The sequence below is a fragment of the Anopheles coustani genome, chromosome 2 (genome assembly GCF_943734705.1).
Source record: "Anopheles coustani chromosome 2, idAnoCousDA_361_x.2, whole genome shotgun sequence".
Taxonomy (NCBI): Eukaryota; Metazoa; Arthropoda; class Insecta; order Diptera; family Culicidae; genus Anopheles; species Anopheles coustani.
Genome location: NC_071289.1, coordinates 81,262,781 through 81,285,389, shown reverse-complemented (window position 1 = coordinate 81,285,389; position 22,609 = coordinate 81,262,781). Strand labels below are relative to the sequence as shown.

The 22,609-nt window shown below is 43.8% G+C and overlaps 1 protein-coding gene across 2 annotated transcripts in view; it reads right to left on the bottom strand.

Moving 5' to 3' along the window:
- The window catches only part of LOC131263320 (uncharacterized), a 64,066-nt gene extending 43,660 nt beyond the window's left edge, over positions 1-20,406 (bottom strand). For both annotated transcript variants that reach the window (XM_058265501.1, XM_058265502.1), the window contains exon 1: positions 19,849-20,406. In XM_058265501.1, coding sequence (XP_058121484.1) covers positions 19,849-20,132 — 284 coding nt within the window. In that variant the 5' untranslated portion in view covers positions 20,133-20,406. The remainder of the gene's footprint in view (positions 1-19,848) is intronic.
- Positions 20,407-22,609: the final 2,203 nt, after the last annotated feature.

Genomic DNA, 22,609 nt, shown 5'->3' with positions numbered 1-22,609 from the left:
CTCTATCGAAAAAGGGTAAACTGAATTGAATTGAATTCCTCTGATCCACTGTACCAGAAACTTTGCAATCAGCTGTTCCATACTGTTGCTATTGTGCATCGCCGTCCCACCGGGCAAACCTGAATTCCAACGAGCATAAACGCACGAAAGTCAACAATGACAACATCATAGCATTACAAGTAGAAAATAAACCCAAACGCAGACAGTCTGAGCGAAGGCAAAGCGCTACATAATACGGTCTGTTCCTGTGTGTCTCTCGATCGGTGCATTGCAATGTACTGCAGTTTGTCGAACTCTCCGACAACGACCCGTATAATAATACCTTCTGGACACACCCCACACACACACATACATTGCAGTCTGCCCACCCAAAAACCCTCCTATGCCATCCAATCTCTGAACCTGTCCCTCCTCTGTCGGTGGTATTTTGTTGTCGTTTTGTTTCGAGCTATTTTCTGCACCAACATGATGATTCGCCCAACCTGACGTCAGCAGCGTTCGTCGCCGCCTTGTGTCTGGACTCGGGAACCTTTTTTTTTGTCCCGTCTCGGTCAACGGATGCAACAGACCGAAGGCTCCGACCAATACGCTTTGGCGGAAGCGGACGTTACACAATACGGAGCCACCGTTAATAATGCTGTGCCACCTTCGGGTGTTGTGTCCTTTTCTGTTCTGCTCTGGCGTAGGTTTATGCTGCAGCGCCCTGTCGACTGGACACCACACACGCGGCCCACTAAACGCCCCACGCGACGTTACGACCCCCGTCAGTGATCCTGTGAACTTGGAGTTGGTTCGCGAGCGAGACAACGAGCCCGAGCGGAGGAAGGCAAAGGACGAAAAATCACGTGCCATGTCTGGGAAGTGCACTGCATTTAAAATCACTTCCTGTCCTGTCCGCCGGGGCCGGGGGAAATGCGATGCAAGCGCCTTCGCATACCACGCACTCCAGACGGAGGCGAGGAAGTACACGACGGACCGACCAAATCCTCTCTTTATGGTTCATTCAAAAGAGCTTCCTTCCCGGCGGGTCCGGGTGGGCCGGGATTGTCCATTCATAAGTTGGGTTTCTTCATTTTCCCGTTGTTTACTTTGACGATTGCTTTGGCCTTTTTTTATCGCCTCTTGTTCCGTTGAAACTGGAGATGTCGTCAATTGAATATAGATATTTGTGCAATCAAAGTAAGCTGTAGGTAATTTTTACTATTAAAGATTTATAGATGAAATTATTGATTTAGATTTAGTTAGAAGAAATGGACGATGAGAAGAACAAAATAAATTCATTGATAATTTATTTTTAAGAATTGTAGGAAAGACGTTTATATTACACGAATAACAATTGAACTAACCGAACAAACTATTACTTTCAAATCGGGCATGATAGCAAGAATTTTTAAGCTGCCTGTAGATAAATATTTGTTCCAATTACATCAACAAATCCACATTTCAAAGACAAGAAGTGCAAAAAATGTCCATGCGTATGCAAATAGTTCAGAAGTTCTAAAGATTCTTCTGGTGTAGAAAAGTGAGTGATTATTTTTGGAGGTCGTAACGTTATCCAAGGAGGACAAGGAAACCGTAAATAAACATAAATAAATTGACAAATGTGAATAATTCACAAATAATATGTTCTTCCCGCAAAGTAAGCTCATGACGTTGTTCATGGTTAAGTAATGTCCCTCACATCGAAAGATCAACTAGCAGCTTGTTCTGCATTTATCAAACCAGCTCTAATCAACTTTGTCGTATATTCGTTCTCGGCACCACGAAACATACACACACACACAGATGTGTCTTTTCTCCGCGAAATTACCTTCTCGTTGTCCTCCATCGACGCTTCAGGGCACCCAACATCTTGACGCTGCTTCTTCGGAACCGCTGCTACTGCTACTGCATTCGCTTCTGCTCCGGCATCGACGACAGGCAAAAGTGCATACTCGGCGTCGACTGACGGCACAGCACGACGCGGAGGACACGCTGGGATTCTACGACACACGCACACGTGTGGCCGTCGTCAGAATGACCATAACACCGCAGCAACGCGCACACCAAACGACCGAGAGACGACAGACGTCCGATGTTAGAAGTCACCACTCGGTAGGATTTCTTTTTATCTCTCGCCAACCTCAAGGGTATTTTTGCTGCATTCGACCACTAAAAGCACCACTATGGGAAGGGGGTTTTTGTTTTTAATGCAACCAATTTTGTTTTTGTACCTCCTTCTCCCAGCGAAGTTCTTCCCGGAACGTTGCACTTTGTTCGCGGATCGGGTTTTGTTTGCTGCACGGAACCGCAAATTAAATGGTTAGCACTCATTCGACATCTTCGCAGCCAGCTGAAGCATAATTAGACACACTCGTTACATCATCTTTCTTGCGGATGAGTTCAAATCCGACACGAACACGGTTCATCTGCAGAAGGCACGGGAAAGGTTACAACCAACTACTTGACAGTTGCATGATGGCAAAACACAGAAAAGTCCTTAACAAATTGTCTATCATTTAAGATGCAAGAATTTATAAAAATTGGATAGGGTTTTCTTCTTCGGTAGGTTATCAACAATGTTCATTTTAACAATTCTTGGTGCAAACTTTTAATAGTTTATGATATCTCAGTACTTCTTGAGTCAGTTTGTTATGTCTCAGTACTCCATTTGTTAGTCCTCGAATCAAATTCAACGCATTTGGTATGAAATCACTTCTACTTATCTAGCTTTCTTCTTCGGTAGATTATCAACAATATTCACTTTGATAGTTCTTGGTACAAACTTTTAATAGTTTATGATATCTCAGTACTTCTTGAATTAGTTTGTTATATCCCAGAACTACTACATTATTTAGTCCTCGAATCAAATTCAACGCATTTGGTATGAAATCATTCCTACTAGTCTGGCTTTCTTCTTAGGTAGGTTATCAACAATATTTACTTTAATCATTCTTGATGTAAAATTTTAATAGTTTATGATATCTCAGTACTTCTCGAATCAGTTTGTTATATCTTAGTACTCCAGTCTTTAGTCCTCGAATTAAATTCAACGCATTTGGTATGAAATCACTCCTACTAGTCTGGTTTTCTTCTTAGGTAGGTTATCAACAATATTCACTTTAATCATTCTTGATGTAAACTTTTAATAGTTCATGATATTTCAGTACTTCTTGAATCACTTTGTTATATCTCAGTACTCCATTCTTTAGTCCTCGAATGAAATGCAACGCATTTGGTATGAAATCACTTCTACTTGTCGATCTCAAACAACTCCACCTACGTCTATTAAGTGAACCTGCAGTGCATTGGGGGGAAAAAAAACCCCTAGAGCCCTTCGTTAGGCAAACGTTAACCACTCCCCGAAGGCGGCCGGGTCAATAATTCTCCGCGATCTGCCAACTACACCTAATAAAACGCGATCGCGGGACTTTATTTATCTTACGGTCCGTAAATTATCGCCTCCCGGCTCTCCCCCGTTCACTTCCACTTCCGTCGGTGCAAACCCCCCGCCCGATCCCGAGCGCATCATCCGTCCAAACGTCGTCGCCAACGCAGAGTGCGAAACTGAGCAAAACTGAGTAGCTCAGCTCGGGCCGCCGCCTGTTCTTCATCAGACACGCTGTCTGGAGAACGCAAAGGCGAACGCACGGCTGCGTGCGTGTGTATCCTACATAATCCCAGTGCATTCCAACGCCACCAGGCCCCGCGGTGCGCGCCAGCTCTGTCGCTTGATTTATTTTGCCTCCACGCGCTCGAAACGGCCTTCTCGAAAAAAATGCCCTCCAGCGCGCAAAAGGGTGGCGTTGGGTGGTGGGGGAGACCTTCTGCACGTCGGCAGCGCATCCTCCACGCACCCATAATAGTAGAAGGCTTCCAACAGCACACAACAAGCGGGTTTGCTGGTGTGCAAACGGTGGCAAAAGAAAAGGCAGGTGGAGACAAAATCAACAAGCTTCTTCAAAGGAAAAATAATATTTAAAAAATTTTGTTACGAAAACTGCTGACAAACACACACACACACACAGACGTGAGCAAGTTGAAGAAGATCGACAGGGTCGGAAAGGGCAGCGCAAACTCCGCCAAACGATCCTCAACTCGATCGTCTTCTGAGACTCGGGTTCCATTTTATGCCCTACACCTTGCCGTCCTTTTACCCTGCGGAGTTTGTTGCAAACGGTCCTCCACATCCACTCCCCCGCGTTGCCTTTCCTCTGGCTTGCTGAGATGGAAATTTATGCCATTGGAATTGGAACTGAATCGCGCCGAACCAAACCAACTCACACACACCCATGTGTTGCTCGCGGGGGCTTGACGGTACATTGAGCACACTGGCTCGTGGTATTCCCTTGATGCTGTTGCACGTACCGTGGCCGTGTGGGAGTTTTCAAACGCCAGCGCCACCTTAGCCTCCCTTCCCCTGTCGAAAGCATCCCCCCGCACCAGGCAAACGGGGCCAAAGTATGTGCGTACTATATTATGCACCATTAACGATCAACTTCGTCACATTCGAAAACGAAACGACGGCACACGCCGTTTGAGCAGAAGATGTGCGTGCCTAAGGCACGGGGGTGGATGGAAAAGTGTCGGGAATACGAGTTGAAAAATGTAATTACACCAAGGTATGTTTTATTGATATCGCTAGAAAAAATTATATAGAGAAACCAGGGAAATTAGAAGCATAGGAAAAAAAGGTATTTTAGTATGACCATGAATATGTACTAATATATTCCTATATTTTTGCGTGCATAAATATGATTGAAATTTCAAACACGCTGATAGCTTAAATCATTTGTAAATTCTCAGTTTATACAATTTTTTTTTATTTTAATTTACCTCATTAAGAACAAGTGAAAGGTGTGCCTGGAAAAAACCATCAATCATTTATGAAATGACTACAATTTAGGGTCTTATAATTTACAGTTTCTTTCGTTAATGTTAAGTGTTGGCGGGTTTCTGTAGTACTGTCATATTTCATCTAGGTATGCTGCTTTTATACGTTTATTCTCCAAAAGCTACTTCAGTATCATAATATTCGTAAAATATAGCTGTTTTTAAACAACTTTAGAAAGGTTGGATAAAATAAAAGTTTTCAAATTTGGAAATTGATTAATTTGGGATAAAAATTTTATAAACTTTCGCACTAAACAATTATTTTCAAGATCTTTTTAAAAACAATGTTTTCAACCTTTATTTTTGATTAAAAAATAAAATGGAAAATTAGCTGATGGACATTGCCATACATTGCACAACGTTTACAAGAGAATGCCACTTCAGCAACGCCAAGATCATAAACTATTTGACATCATTCGATAATGAAGCACGACATTTTATTTCCAACGACAAACCTAATAAACTGCTAGTTTAAAAGGGTTCGGTAAAGTTTTCCTCATATCTGCTTCGAGATATTGCTGATGTTGTGTTGGGTAGGGCACTTCCACAAATGTTCTACACCTGCCCAAATACTTTTCAAGCATGAAACGGTGGTTCCCCATTCTTAACCCCAGCGGGGTCTCGAAACATTTGAAGCGACATAAAACTCTCTGCACTGGCAACTCCAGTGGGAGAAAGATTGCGTCTGGTCATCACATACCATCCGGTCACATCTTGTGGACATCGTCGTGTGTCATCGATAGCATACATACACATACAGATACACGTAGGAAACACTCCGTTGGTAAAGTGATTTTCCTACTCCAACTTTTACTTGCTTTCGGTATTTTTTTTTTTGCGCAATCCATTCCCTGAGAAATGTGATCCAAAGGAGGAACACTATTTATAGCTCACCGCAAGCACCACCCCGGGCTTGTCTCCTCTCCCTCGGGAGGGCCAACGAATGCGCCTTCGGTTTGGCAATCGATGGCATTAGACAGGGTGGCCCGACCCGTCGGAACGCGTATCAACGATCATAAAGTGTTATTTGTGAGAACAGCGCGCACACTTATGCGCGCCTATTACGACGTCATAAAACGGGCCCGAAATGTGCCGTCCATCCATCACCGTCTCGTCCAGTTACTCCCCACCACCACCCGCCCGGCACCGCGTCGCTCTTCAAACGTCAAACGTCAGCCGTCAACGCACGGGCGGGAAAAGAAACATTTAAATTTCGATCAACCGTCACCCCGTTTTCGGGCGGCGGATCGGGCAGGAACCACCAGCTGATCAGTTTTCGATGACGGCAGCGATCGAGCGGCGCAAGCAGTGGCAAGATCACCGAAGTATCCCCCCGATCTAAAGAGGCGGTCGGGGTTGCTGAGTGTGATCCGGCGTAGATTTGCTAAATAGATTTTAACGCCGAACGCCGCGAACCAACTCCTCCTACCGTACATGGACACACTAAATTTCGAATCGATGACGGTGGTAGTGATGGCGGCGGTGTGGTTGGGTTCGTTAATTCGGGCCGTAAAATTTTAAATGCTAAACAAATCACCGAAAGCACCGCGCGCGAAATGTTATTATATGGTCAAAATGCGTTCAACGGCGACGAACTCAGGGGCGGCTCAATGGCGGACAACAATGGGTTAATTTGCGGGGCGAGGTAAAGGGGGCTGCCTCCCATATACGCCTTTCGGCAATCGCGTCTTCGGCCGGTACATATGACCTTTGAGAGCAATTTGCACCGGTGGACTTCTTCAGCGGTCGTTAAGCAAAGCTTAAGCACCGAAGCTTAAGCCCGTGCGCAACGTTAGACAAGTGAATTGGACAGTTCAGATAGAGGTAGAGTAAAACTGGTCCAAGGACCAAGGGGGATGAAAGTGTTGTATTCAGTTGTCCTGATTCAGCGTGAAATACAAATTACATAAGCAGTAAGTAATGCCCATCGATGAAAAATGGACATATTCAACGGTTGAAGATGAAAAGAGGAGTAGAAGAAAGTAATTTTGTAAATTATAAGTGCGATTTACCAAAACGAAAATAGAGATTTGAAGATTTGAATGAATAGAAGATTTGAAAAGCTTGATTTATCGCAAGTCGCTTCAGCTTAGTTTTCATTTTGATTGTTACCAATTGAACACATTAAAATGTCATTACTGAAAGTGTATGCTTAATAGATGGAAAAGTAGAAAATAAAAAGAAAATTACCATTCTTAAATAAAACTATGCTACTCTTTGTATGATTCCTGCTCTAGACTCAAATTAAAAACAATTAAATAAAAAAAGAATCACATCATCCACATCTCCTTTACTTTCCTTCAAAAACTTCTCTCAATTAATGTACAAACCAAACTTCGAAGGACTGAATGAGACATGATTGATAAGTTGTTCGAAATGGAAAAGAAAAACAGAATAGAAGATAATTTAAATCAAAACAAAATAACAGAACTTTTCAAAAGTAAAAATTTCTATTTCTTCAAAAAACACAAAAGTAAAATTAAAAAAGTTGAAAGTAAAATCAAAGCAAAGATCCGAATTTCTTCTTATATTATGCTACCATATACGTTTTGTTTTGATAAAAACATACTAGAAATGGCAAGTAGAAAACGTTTACTCTCCTCAAACTGATTCTTCTGCACGAAAGTTTCAACAGACATTTTAGGAGAACAAATGTATTTCAATTGGTGACATCCTTTTATCGCGCTACGGCCGATTCGTTCCCCAACATTTATTTTAATCGCAACAAGAAGTGAACATTGCGCGACACAGAAAAGCTTCGTACGACATCGGAACGGCGGATTTTCGAGCTCGCAAACAAAAAGTGGGTTAGGTTTAACGTTTAATTACAACGTCCCATTAGTGCTGGCCGAATTGCTTGTCGATTAGCAGAGCGGGCCCCACATTCTGACAAAAAGGAAGCATTACCGTATGACAGAACACATTTGAAAATCTACCTTTCGACGAAATGTGTCCCTCCGTTCGCTGCAATTGCCAATAACTGCACACCTTATCCGCTTTCTAGCATAGGGCGGGAGGCATGGGAAAGGGGGGTGGTGGTTCTAAAATGTGACTAGCATGAAATTTAATTACCCGTACCAGTTCCCTGCTTCCCACTTCGGGCCACGCCGCAGCGCACCAGTGTGCGAACAAATGTATTCCACCCGTCGAATCATGAAACAAGTGTACCACCTTGCTTGCGCCTCGGAGCATGATGTTGCGCCTCTGGGAAAGGGGTGGGTTTTGGATGGGATTTTTTTTTTGCTTTACTCTACCTTCTCTTCGTGTTCGTTCTCCTCCTCCCTCCTCTGGCCCGGGCCCTAATGTGGTGGGCAAGATTTGCAAACCCGGCAAGAGACGGCGAGCAGCAAAACCAGCCTTCCTACTCATCTCGAACCCGCTCGGTTTTTTGCCCAAACCCAAGACACCAGGGGTGGCTAGGCCAGGGCTAGGGGCATCCATATAAGCCCAAGCACCACCACCATCACCACCAGCAGCAGCAGTAGAACGCCGAGCCTGTGTATCATAAATGTAATGGCGGCAAGTGGTTTTTACTGTTATTCGAAGTGATAGGGCTCCGGCAAAATAGCACTCCAGCAGCAAAAGCAACCACCAAGGCACCGGAGAACCTACGGAGCGGGAAGTTAAAGGGGGCAGCATCGGGCAAGGGAAGGGAGGCGGGCGGGAGGCTGAGCAAAAACCGCACCACACACATAACGAAGCATAACATAAATTACTCAATGCGGATGAAGGTGAAACAAAGCGGGGCGGGAGAAAAATAGAACGTGAGCGTATGTGGGGTGGAGGGGGGGAGGAGATCTTGGGCTCCACGATAGGCACACTCACACACACACACACCTCACATTCAACCCCGTGTCTTTCTTGGATTGGAATCGAAAAAGATCCAACTGGCTTACATTAAGTGATACAAAAAAACAAGGAGGAACACAAAAATAGGGAAAAATAAATGGCGAGCAGGACGAGCTAAGGAACTTCTTCAAATTAATATGCAAAAAAAAAGCTACGGGGTTGGGTAGGAGATCGTTGTGGATCGTGATTGCAACAGGTTCAGCAGGACGGGGATCGATCGATTGGCCGCGAGCAAATCTGCCCACATCAGAAACGTACGAACGTTGAGAGGCCACCAAAAGGGAACCTGATGGCGTTTGGTGCCAACGACCACAGCGAGAGGACCTCTCGGTGGCCGCAAAAATGAATCTAGAGCTTGCCTCACACACACACTCACACACACATATTGAATGGTGAAAAGCCGGAAAAGCATGGGCGTTCGATTCATTGCAGCAGCATGCCCAGTCCGGCCGAAGAAGTGGCCACAATGCGATCGTGGCAGTAGGCAGCGCGAGGCGAGCTATATAATTGCAGCCTAAAACCCACCTCGCAACCGAAGGGAGTGGGTTCGTTCGTTTGTCTGGTTTTTTTTTTCTACCATTCAACGAGTTCAATGTTCCACAGAAGAAAAAAAAACATACATCTCATCATTTGTCTTCGCGGTATCTTGTTTTCTTTTCGCCTTTTCGTTTCATGCGCGCCGAACGATTGTCTGAATGACGCCTACGCAGGCCTGCGGGGCTCTTAAAGGCCTTTAGGGTAAGGCCACCGGCCACCTTCCTCCACATCAACGCGTGCCGTGTCTCGACGTCGTGTAATCTGACGTGAGACGCAACTTCTTGGCACAAGCAAAAAAAAAACTGATCGACCGCCCCGAAACGACCATATGATACCGCATTACCCTTTTTTTGCTACCGTTTCGACACCTTTTCGGTGGCGCTTATCTGGCGCAGGGCGCCACAAGCAAGAAAAGGGAGGTGAGGGTCCTCCCTCCGCCAAGCATGACTCAAATCAACTTCGCTGGTGTCGCTTCGTGTTCATCTTGCTGACATTTTTTCCCCTGCTTTCCCGTCCGGGCCCGGGATTTGGCACTGCTGTCTTCGCAAACACAGTGCGTTCTTATCGCGCCACCGCGACGACCCAGACGAGGACGAATGAGTCGTATTTTAGGCTTTTGCACGTGAGATTATTTGTTTTAATGCCACGGGGCATTTTGTTTTTTATTTTTTCGTTTCCTTTTGGAGGTTCAACCCGAGAATGCCCGGAGGAAACACATGCGCCCGGCATGGGAAAGGGTCATGAAAAAGTAACTCGTCCAGATGGCCAACATTGCCGTCAGCGTTAACGCCGTGCAAAGATTTTACTGCAGAGTGTTTGCTGTACAATGAACAACCCAAACAGTTAGAACTGAGCATTAATATCTGTCGAATCATTTAAGTGAGCGATTGGTTTAATTAGAGCGAAACTATCGTTGGAAGCAAAAATACATATTGGTCAAATCATAGATGATAACTAATGGTGCAATTAAAGTGAAACAATTAGGAAACATAACGCAAAACGTAAAAAATATATTCGTCAAATCATGTAAGAGAATAAATGTTTCAATTAGAGCGAAACATATAGTAAAAATCAGAGTACGATCATAGTATGATGTGCAGTGAACAACCCAAAGAATTAGAACTAACCATTAATGTTGATGAAATCAGATAAGAGAACACAAAGTTCCATTCAAGTGATACAGGTAATGACGTTAGAACCAAAACTACATATTTGTCAAATCTTAGACGAGAATGAATGGTTTAATTAGAGCGATACAATTAGGAACCATTACGTTAGATTAGATAGATAGATAGAAAAATAAAATGTTTAAGGAAATTACAACATGGATAGTGAATTACTTTATCCCACATTTAATGTCTAATGGAGCAACAAGATATTCTTCTTTAAACTGTGCAAAGATGATGTGATAAAATATGCAAATGAGTTTATTATTAACATTGACTACATCAAGAACAGCAGAAAAGTCTTGAATTGGACCTCTCCTAAGAAAATTAACCAAATCAAGCATCAAAATGAATAAAGAAATAGCAAAGTGCTTGCTCTGAAATACCCTTCCACATCTAAATACTCTATTGCACGCTCGAAAATCAGTTTTTTCTACCTACAGGAAGTATTCGCTCACACACATTTATAAGCGACGAAGTAACCAAAACGATAAAACAACGAATAAGATTTACTGCTTGAATAAACCTGCAGCATCTCGTTAAAATCTATTCGTGGCTTCAGCAGCAAGGCGCATTAGAATGTAAGATGAATTTCAAGGCTACGGCACAAGGGGTTTTATCGCGTCTCAAGATCGCCGTCCACGCGTGTCACAATGATTTAACATGCGGCGAAGCAAAAGGGTGGGAAAACATTTTCCCAAAAAAAAAACATGTTTCTTGAAAGCACATTTCCGTAGTACCTTACGGCAGTATTTATTTACCACCTTGTGTAGGTTTTTTTATTCCTGTTTTATGTTTGCTTATTTATTCGACCCTCCGTCGCCGATGCGTTGGCGACCGAAGTCGGCCTTGTGTTGTGCGCAAGCGAGAACACAAAAGTGTCGAAAAAACAAATAGAAATTGTATCGCACATGGGTGTTCGGTGACACGCAACAATCAGCGACAGCAGGCGCCAACCGGCTCCGTCAGGGCAAAAATAGGTGATAACACGAGTAGAAGTGTAGAACGGTGATACGGAAACGGACAGAGAAGGTGCGACCAATTAGAAACAAATAATTGATAGGAAAGTCCTATCGCCAAGCAGCAGCAGAAGTTCACTGGTGAAATCTCAGGGTAGATTGAAACAGAAGGAACTACTTTCGACCACGCGGTAAAGAAAACCACCTTCAACCTTTTCGTCATGTTGCTCCCATTATTTAACCTCTCTTTATGCTGCCACAAAACACAAAGCAGCGAGGAAGTTTTGATGTCTTCCAACCATGTCATTTTTAGGGGCTTTCTTTTTTTTTTCTCGCTGGTCATGATGGTTTCCCTCCCGCATTTCCTCGACCTTTTTTCCCACCCACCCACCCGCAACTTCACACACATCAAACACCCCATTCGCCGTTACAATCATCACTTCTATGCTTTTCTTTCCGCTGCTTTGTGTTTTTGGGCGCTACAACATGTCAACATGATGGTCCCGGGACGCCGGGTGTAGGGCATTCATTTATCAAGATTGGGTGCAGCATTGTTCCCCGATTTTCCGCACCCCGAGCGAGGGGGTGGTGGCTTGTTGTTTTTGTTGTTGTTGTTGTTGTTCGATTCGACTCGGCAACAAAATGGTGTTTCGCCGATATTATGCTGCTACCGTTTGTACGTCCGTTGTATTTTTGCACCAACACACTGCTTGTCTTCCGCAGAAAACACTCCAACTGACATCTCCTCTTGCCTGTTTGCTTAGCATATACACTATCGATTATGTTGCGAGCGTGTTCCAGCAACAGACAACCGGCCACGGTGAGCCTCGCGCACGCACCTTTAAACGTGGAGGGGATTGAATTTTGATGCTTTTTAAAGAGGCGAAGAGAACGTTCCTTTTCCATTGCTTTTTGACTGTCTGATAACGTTCGAATCGATCGTCCACCGTTCTCTCCGTTCCGCGCTAATGAGGGTTGCTTTGATTACCCTAATTTCCGCTCTGGATTTCCGAGCGTATTGTTTTGCTAATCCTGTAAGCCACGGAACACAATTTTTGCTGCGAGCATAACAAACAAACAAATAAACACACAAGGAGCACTGAATCGATTACGTTTGCAAACAACACTCACACAGAGCACCACGAGGCACAAAATATCATAAATGAAACTATATTGTAGCACCCGCTTGAAAACTCCCTCCACTCCCTCCCTTTCGTCGACCATAAACACGCTCGAGGGGGTGCGAGTTTTCCACAAAAAGGGGAAATTAGGGAAATTCCCTTTTTCCTCCCGGCTAACGGGGCAAGCGGCGAACCGAACGCGATGGTACGAGCAAACAACACACACTACCGGAAATAAAGGGACGCAGATTTGCACGGGATCTACGAGGAAGAGAATCTTTTTTTCCCTGGTTTGTTACTTGTTCGATTTTGGTTCGAAGGATGCTCCTTGAACACACAAATTACAGTAAAATAAACTTCGAAAGCGAAAGCGACGGGCACACGCGACACGGAAAAACACGGAGGACAGCGATGTGAACACACCGAAAGCCTAAACGCGACTCGCGAGATCGAACCGTGAAACCAGTGAAACAACAACACGCCAACATAAAGATGCGAGAGACCGAGTATCCTCTCTGAGAGAAAGAGAGTCGGCGAGCGAAACAACGACAACAAAGAGCAACAAACCACCGGACTGGTCGAGCCAACGACCTCGCGATGCTTTTCATCGCTCTCACGCTCCGCTCTCTCAACCGGCGTTTTTCGGGCGACAGAAACGGAGAGAAGGAGAAGAAGAGCGAGAAGGATACGCGGTGCATCGGCGCTGCACATGCACCACCGGGTGGTGCTGGGTGCATTGCGTTTACGCACCGCGAGTTCAATGCAGCCCATTCGCTAATTATGCCGGTTTTGTCAATGTTTACACAAAGATTATGATTACCGCACGGCGGGGAAAGGATGCGCACGTGCAGTGAGCAATATTGTGAGGAATTCGAATGTAAGAAAAAATGAATAAAAAGAAGAAACGGAATGAAAAATCCCGACACGAGGTATACAAGTTCACTATTCGATGGCATGGATGCGGTTTTATCAAATGCATTCTATGAAGAGCACCGTTTGAGGTTTAGCCATTCACTCCATAAAAATCTTACTTCATCCCAATGGCTTATCATACTTATGTTCCGCTTGAGTTTTATCTGAGAAAATTATTCTGGTTCTTTTATTACTTCTCTTTGAATTCAAATTTGGTTTGTATTGTATTTTTTTTACAGATTTAAGATGTCTTAAAAACTTACTGTGGATAGATTAGCAAATAAAACACACAAACGCAAATGTAGAAACCATCACTGGCATTCCTGGAAAAACAGCATTGTTATTCACAAACAGTGGCAAATCGATGAAATAAATGGATGCTTCAACAATTAGGTACTTTTTTGAAAATATATAATATCATCCTGCGTTCGAATGATAAATGGCTAATGACAACAAATGCATTGTTTGTACGCACAGTTTTTTTTTTATAAATTGCCAAAAATCATAAAAATGATGTTATTAAATAGTTTCAAATTTTTATGTTTATTTCGGAAAAACTAATACCAAAAGTTACGTACGCGAGAGTTTGTCCAACATCTAGTGAATCACAAACTTCATCACGACAGATCACCTCACGGTGTTGGTCGAATAAGAGCACAACAATAAACCAGCAATCAAATTTATGACCCTACATAATAAGCAGCCAAAATGTCACCAGCTAATTAAGCTAGATACATAACATCCGCTTAACAACTCCAACTAACCATAGAATCCATTCAAGCCAGAGCTGAAGCTCACAACGTCCGCAAATCGCATTGTGATTTAATTTCGTTTGTCGCGACGTTAGAAAATTCGGTAATTAATTTAAACAAACGTTATTGGATAATTTCTTCCACTTCCTTCCGGTGGAGATTGGCTTTGCTTTGGAAACGTTCTTACTGTCGAAAACCCATGCAACCATGACCGGATGTATGTGTGTGTGTATGGCTGTGTTCTGCACAACGATCGCACAAACATTCGCGCCGATTGACGATTGACCAAAAATGCAGGATTCATTGACCTGTTCGCTTCATCTCCTCGTTCGTTTTGTTCTTACTCTATTTGGTTTCATTTCTACAAAACTCAACCGGCCAAACCCCCCCGTAAAGCCCTCGCTTGAGATCGCGCAACAGCGAGCAATATTTCATGGGCGATCGAGCGGATCTTGCCCCGCGCGACGGTTGGGGCATGTTTGTTGAAAAGATTTTTCGGGCTCCATTTCCACCGGAGGCCACACCGAAGCTTTTCCCTTTCCGATCCGCGCACCCGACGGCCATTTACAATTTTTGTCGGGTTTGATTTTATCAGCGTTAATTATTTTTCGTACCGTGCGCGGGGTCTGGATTTTCACCACCAAGAGCTCCTCGCGAATCCTCCTGTCCTATTCTTATGCTGCATCATTCTTCCCCCCGCCGAGTCCGGGGCCAAAATTGTCCATTCACTTTATTATCCAACCGGATTTTTAGGGGAGACTGATCCGAATAAGATCAACTAAAAGCGTACAATTATTGATGCCGGTCGATTTGTGCCGGCTTTCTTCGTTTTTAAGCCATCCAACAGACGCTTATGCAAGCCATAGCAGCCGTGCCATTTACTTCAACAAGGCTCACTGCTATCGCCCCGCTCCGCTTTTATCGACGGCAGATGTTCCACCCAGAACCATTTCCTTCCTTTTCTGCAGGTCCCACGGGGGTCTCGACTGGATGCTTAATGTTGTCAATGACGACGCAGCTACTTTTTTCGGGGAGTCCTGATGGTGGGTCAGGGAAACAGGAAATAAAGCCGGAATCGGTCGTCCGGCCCCTTGTACCGGTTTGAGGAAGCACCACTGGAACATGTTTTCGAGCGCAACTTGTTTGTGGATGGATTCTTTTTTTTTTCTTTCGATTCCGATCGGTGTTTCACTCCATCTTTCTTTGCTCGGGATCCTGCATCTTATCGGCACCGAAGCACCCAGCCCTAATGGTGGCACCGAGGCAGAGACGAAAAGAAACGGACGGCCAAGAAAAAGAATAACAAACGCAGTCCACCCAAAAGCCAAAGACGTCGGGAAGGTTTCGGATGTGCGATAAGAATGGAACGGACAAGGGGATACGGACGCCGATCCGGAATCGAGCCGAGCGAGGGGAAGCAAGAGCATAAATGCGGCGGCGCACATAAACGGGACACCTCATTTGCAACTGTCTTAGAAAATGACACCAAGTGACAACAAACCACTTCCCCTTCGGCTGCTATTGACGAGAGGCAGCAAACACAATACAAAAAGAAACAAAAGTACACAGAGTATAAGGAGAAAAAAGAAATCCGAGCTGCAAGTCCTGGCGCACGAAGAAACTGAACGAGGATTGTGTGATTTCCTTTTTCTTTCCCCCCCGGCCGAACCTTATTTTCTTGTCAAGCTTCCCGAATCGAAGAAATGGACGCCGGTGGAAGGTGTTCTGGTGGGTGATGTTTCTTCGTTTTTTTTCTGTTGTCTTCATTTTTTTGCAACCTCGCCAAATAAATGCCACCCAGCAGCAAAGTGCAACAGCAGCGAGCGAAAGGTGAACCAGGGGCCCGGTTGACGCCAGCCATTGACCCCGGGCCTCCTCCACGGGAATGCGAACTTCGACGGGCGCCTTTCGGGAAGTAGCGCGTTTTGCATATTTTTCGACAGCTAATCTTTGCAAAACAACGTCCCTTTAATGGGCTCCCGGGGGTTGGTAGATGGGGCCTACTTTACGTTTCTCCCTTTTGTGGCGGCCCAGTTGGACAAAGAAAGGCGATGGGGTTGCGTTAGTTGAATACCTGGTTGCGAGTTTTCAAAGTTTCGATATGTTCAATTTTGCTTTCATTGCCATAAACATCTATCATAAATATCCCTTTACATAATTCATAACATTATAAAGTCTAATGGCTAATTTAAATGAGTAACTCTTATCAATATCAATGCAGAAGATCGTTACAATTCTTCGACAGTTTTAATACATATAGTTTAGCATTATATACTTTAAGTAAAAGAAAAAGTGCCTATACAACTTATAATACAGACAATTTTTTCTGTTGTCTTTTGGGTTACTTCCTAACCTAAGAAACAAATTAGATTCAATAATTTTTCTCTTTATGAAGCAATCCCTTCTTCCAGTTATCGATAAAATATCCTTTTGCGTTCGGCGATACGATGATAATCTGCTTTTATAACAACATTATATCAACTTTTGAGCAATGTTAGACGGACAAAATAAATATCTGATAAAAACAAGGTAAATGTAACTCAAGAAAACTGAAGAAATCTTTAACTCTTGAAAAAAATTATCAAATTTTCCGAGATGAATCCGTCCCACATTGTATAAGTATTTTTTACAAGAAATTCCTTTCCTTTGGGAAGTTGTTTTGGGGTGTTATCTCCGTAATTATTTCCGCAGCTTAAGCTTTCGGTTAAATATTACGCCACTATATCCTATTTTAATCGATTGCTCAACATCTATCTCACCCACTTTTGTCGATCATTCACTCGAAAATCTACAATGATCTTAATGACATATTGATTTAGAAAAACCATCCCGTTCTATCTCGCGTCCCAGCTAGTAGACAAGGTACAGAAAGATTGCGTCGCGCACGACATTAGGCCGTGCCGTCTTTCCGCTGACAGACTTGTCCCATGGAGTATCGAATAACCCGGCCTTTCTGGTTCGGTGGAATTCGCCCAACGTACGACGACCACGCACGGTGTCGTCCGACCATTTTGTTCTATACCCGGATCCGAATTCAAACGAGAATTATGCTGATGGACAAGCATCTACGTCATCGAAATAGAACGAGGCAACGTTGTTTTCGCAGCTCGCCGGTTCTTGGTTCAAGTGGTTACAGGAGATAAACAAAAACAAGCCCGATGTTCGGCTGCCACACATGACGACCGAGGCTGGCTGGTATCGGGTTCTTGTGGTTCTAGTTTCAAGGCGATTTCGCGGGTCTTTCTTGGGAAACGAACAGTAGAGTCATATTCTGACGGGTTTGCTTTTTTCGATGGGAAGTTACCACTAGATTACATCGCATTAATTCTTCAAGTCACGGCAAGTCTCCACAAAGCCGCAGGTTGTGATTTGTTTTAGAATATAAATAAGACAAGAACATCCTCTGGTATTTGTGTTCAGAGGTTCATCATGGGGCTAATATAGTATTATGTAGTTTATACTTCTTTGCCTTGATAATAGCAAAGATTCCTCCTGAAGCACCATTCGCTTTGGTATGAATTAAATAATCATGCAACTATCTATGTGCCATTGCAACACATTGCTTCTATGTCTATGCCACAACCAGCTCTGCGGTTGTAGTTGCTCGGTCCTGTGCCTCTCACGTTTCATCTGCTTGCGTATGCAACTTGTTGTTGGTTCGTTGCGGGGGAAAAAATGCACTCCCCACGTGGATGTCAAGTGAAACAACACCACATGTTTAATGCCGACATCTGTGCGAGGGTCTTCGTCAACCAAACACCACAGACGAAACTGTAGCAAAACGCCACCGATTTAAATTACGCGACGTCTTCCAATGGGTTCCGAGCCCGATTGGTGAAGCAATCGTTGGCGTTGGGGCTTTTTTGGTCGATGCCTTTCTGCCATCCCGTTATGCAGTCACAGTTTGTTGCGAGAACACGGCGTAAGTTGTGTAATCAGAAGCACTACCCTGAGACACTTGATCAACAAGTAGAAAAGATCATAAATTGATTTCGAAAGTTCCCAAGTGCAAACGGAAAAATAAAAGATAGATTCAAATGATGAAATTAGTGAAAGTATGAAATGGGAAAAGGAAATAGGAAAGAATGCTCTAGTATATCATTAAAATTGTAGAATATCATTTCGAAATTAAAATCCAGTTAAAGTCCAATTTAATAAATTTTAAAACAAATATACCTAAGAAATTCAGAATCGTTGATAGTTGAAATTTAAATAAAAAACCACTAAAACATATGTTATATGGATTATATAATCCAATACACAAAGTGAAGGTGAAAAGGAGTGAACGCGAAAAAACATGAGTTAATAATTCTTGGAATCGGGATTAAAAAAAGCTTACGTCCCAGCCCAAACGAAAAGTGGGCCATTTCATCATTCCAGCTCCCATCCAATGGTCCTCCCACCGCCCTACTCCTTATCAACCCGCACGAACCTTTCGCTGCGTAATCTGTCGTTTCCCTGGAAAGAATGGGAAGAAAACAAACGGGAACGAAATGTGGCATCAATCCATCGGCCGGGTTTTTTGATAGCAAGCAGGGATTATTAACACGTTCGTATCAAACAGACCGAAGATTATCACGGAACTTCGATTGAACCTCGCTGCCTCATTCGGTGCGATCATGATGCGATTGTTAACAAACGCGACGACGACGACGACGAACGCCTTCGCGATGCATTCCCCGAGGAACTACTGCGGGACACGCCAATAAAAGTCATTCCAGGATGTCTCCATTGAAGTGCTTTTCACGGGGGGCGTGAACCCGCAGACCCGGGCCTTGCCGTAGGGCCTCCTTGTTTCTCGGAGTCGAATTGAATTGATGTCACTTCCGCGCGCCACAATGAGGAAATAATCAAAATTTATTGCCCGGCCCATAAATTAACCACCACGGTAGTGCCCTCCAAAAAGGGAACGAGCCCGTAGCGACACCGTAGGTTTGGCACAGCGTAGAAAATAATTCGGCGCCCGGCGAAACATAAACTTTGCACGTGAAGCGTGCTGCAAAAAGAAACCAAGTTATAATAAGAGTGAACAAAAAAACACACACCGCAGCCCAAAAACAAAATATGCATAAACATAAATCTCGGTCAAATCGATTCCGTGCCCCAAACACACACACACAGAGCCTACTGCCTGTAAGGGCGGGTTGGCGCCAGCCACGAGCGACGACTGAGGCAATATTTACGAGGAAAACTCGCCCCCGGCAGCGGAACGAGTTCATTGGGACAAAGTAGTTTCAACGGGCATAGAGAGGGAGGGAGGGAGAATAGGAAAAATGAAAAACATCGTCCATTGATACCCCACGGCCTGCATACGACGAACATCTCACCGAAATTGTCATTTCCTCATGGGGTGCCGAAAGCCGACCGGCAAAGAAAATGGTTGCCGGCAAAGACGTGCGGCACCGGATTGTCTGACAAATAAATATGTGGTAAGGACACTGCGGAAAATGCGGAAAACTTGCCGCTAGACGCTGGATCCAGCGAAAGGAAGCGCCTCATTTCCTCGGTGAAAACTCTCCGTTGGGTTTTGATGCACGAAGGGCAGAATGTTAATGTCGTCTTTTAATGGCGGAAGCGTAGTCGCTGTTAAGAATCAAACTTCTGGGTATGTAAATGAAATTTTCCCGAGGCTCGTTCAGGGTTGGAAAATGAGAGTTTTCCTTCGGAAAAGTGCACTTACCGGATAAACTCCCACGACGTGGACAGCTGCTGTGGTGTCGAAGACTTCGACAAAGTACCCGATGCACCGCCGCGCTCCTCGTTCTTTCCACCGCGACCTTTTCCTCCGCTACTCCCGGCCACACTACCCCCATCAGCACCACCACTGCCCCTTGCCGATGCACTCGCATCACCTCCTCCACCAGCTTCACCGCCAGCCGCCGCTGCACTCTTCCGCGGCGAGCCACCACCGAACAGACGTTTCTTGAGCCTCGGCGTTATGGGGGGGTCGGGAAATAATCCCATGCTTCACTAACAATTTTCACGCCTTTCACGCACTTTCCACCTTTCACCAGCGATAGGACAGCGCTAGGATGCCAAGCACAAACGAAAACGAAAGCGAAAGCGAAAGCGACACCGAAACGCGAAACCTATCGAACCTCGTTACGATGAAGCGCTGCACACTGCACCGATTCTGACGCCATTGCGCGAATGGCCACTGCGAGGAACGATAATTTTTGGGGCAAACACGGAGGCGACCAATTTTCAAGCGAAATTAATCAAAACACGCACTGCAAAGGAAAACGATGCACTCGACTAGTGATGAGAAGAAGGAATAGCTTCTTATGATCCGATCTGCTCTCTTGTTTATATGATCTGATCTGATCCGAAAATATGAGAGCAAATGCTCCATTATGATCCTATGACGCCATTACCCGTAGCGGTATGGCGATGTGTTCTGATCTGATCCAATATGCTCTTTGCCTGTATACCTATGGCGATGTGATCTGATCTGCTCCATTATGATCCTAGTGACGCCATTACCCGTAGCGGCATGGCATTGGAGTACGATTATGCTCTTCTGATCTGATCCGATCTTTGACTGAGAGCAAATGATCTGATCTGCTCCTGAAATTTTGGAGGTTTCTCATCACTACACTCGACGAAGGGGCTCGTCGCATTTTACCGATCCCAACACTAGACTAGTGTTGGCTGAATCGGGATTGGGAAGATTTGAAGATTCGATCACTGGACGGATTACAAAGATTCGAATCCCCTTGACGGATTCTACAGATTTTGATCCAATTTGACGGATTCTAAAAATTTGATTTGTTTGTTTTGTTGTTTGTTCAATCTGTTTGAATTTGATGTGACTCGATTTGGACACGAGGTGAGTCGAATTAGTCACGTAGCCAGTCGATCTATAGACAATGTGATTGATTTCAGCTTACGCGACTCGAGTGCTGGTTATAATGGATTGGCCATAGATAAAGGTTCTTGCTCGATTTAACTTAGGCTCGAAAAACATTCATGAACCTATTTTCAACAAAGAAATACAGTAGAACGGATACCGTATTCGTATCCGTAGTGACAATCATGCAGACCAGCACCTGATTTACATTTTTAACCGGGTTTTGATAATCTTCTTAGACAATATTACATGCTAACATAACCGTGCCCGCTTTTCAATACCTGCGAAGAACATCGTTACATTAGTACATTTTTATGATCAACAGAACTGCTAACAACGGTGAAGCTCACATCGAAAATGTGTTTCATGTTTTTATTGCGGACAAAACGAGTTACCAGTGGTGATTTGATGGGGATTCAGATTAGGATAAACGATTTCCAAACCGGCACTGAATGGTTTACAGTCTGTTCTCGAGTTACGCGGTTCTCGACTTACGCGGATTCGGAGATACGCGGTTTTCAAAATTTGACAGTAGATTGGGTTTATTACATCGATTTAAATTCCTGAGATGTACAACCACACGAATAAATATGTAAATTACACATTTGCATAACTTACGCTTTTTATTTCGTTTGTTGTAATTTATGTTGTTTGAATACGCTTGCATTGCATTCATATTAATGAACAAAGAAAAATTTTGAATATTCTATGATACATGTACACAAGAGCTCGATCTCTTAACTCCTAGTATAAACTATGTGTCAAGCAATATTCGAGATACGCGGAAATTCGAGATACGCGGATTTCCCTGGTCCCCATTATCCGCGTAACTCGGGAACAGACTGTATATCGTATCGCGACTGTATGATGGATTGGGATTCGGATTTGGGGATTCGATGTACCCACCACTAGAACGAAGCAGCAGCACGCCAACAAGCTTCAAAAACCTTGGTCACAGCTTCAAACAATGAATGAATTAGCTAATTTGTTAATAACTTTTTAGTGCCTCGGTCAATTTCAGCAACAGACTACTCAAATGAAAGATTTTCTTAAATGAGCAACCTGTTTATGTTATGGAAAACCCAATGTTTGTATTTTTGACAAAGCCAAACCTATAAATGCATAAACTTCGGGCTTCGCTCACGCGAGCCTCACAAAAATATGTTTTATGACTCACTTAGCTGAATTTGTGAATAATATAATCAAGTGTGGTGAGCATTTGAATAATTTTCAACGGCTAAAAGAAGGTTAACCTTCAGGTCTACGACCAAAAATACCTACGTTAACATACGACCGCCTACCCGGGTAGGCCATACGTTTTGTATGGGGGTTTGCATTTTGCTGTGCTTCAAAGCTAATATCTTTTGTTCTAGATGCCGTAGTGAGTTGAAATTTTCAGTAATGATACTTAAGAATGTTTTCTAACACATCCCATTCAAATAATAATATTAAAAATTCGATAAGTAAGTAATTTTTACATTCAAATATATTTTATCCCATAGATCTACAATCGTCAACTCTGTAAACCATACATTTTCAATAGGTTATTGTGTTTGTTTATACTTCTTAAGTTTCTGGTGAAGTAACTTCT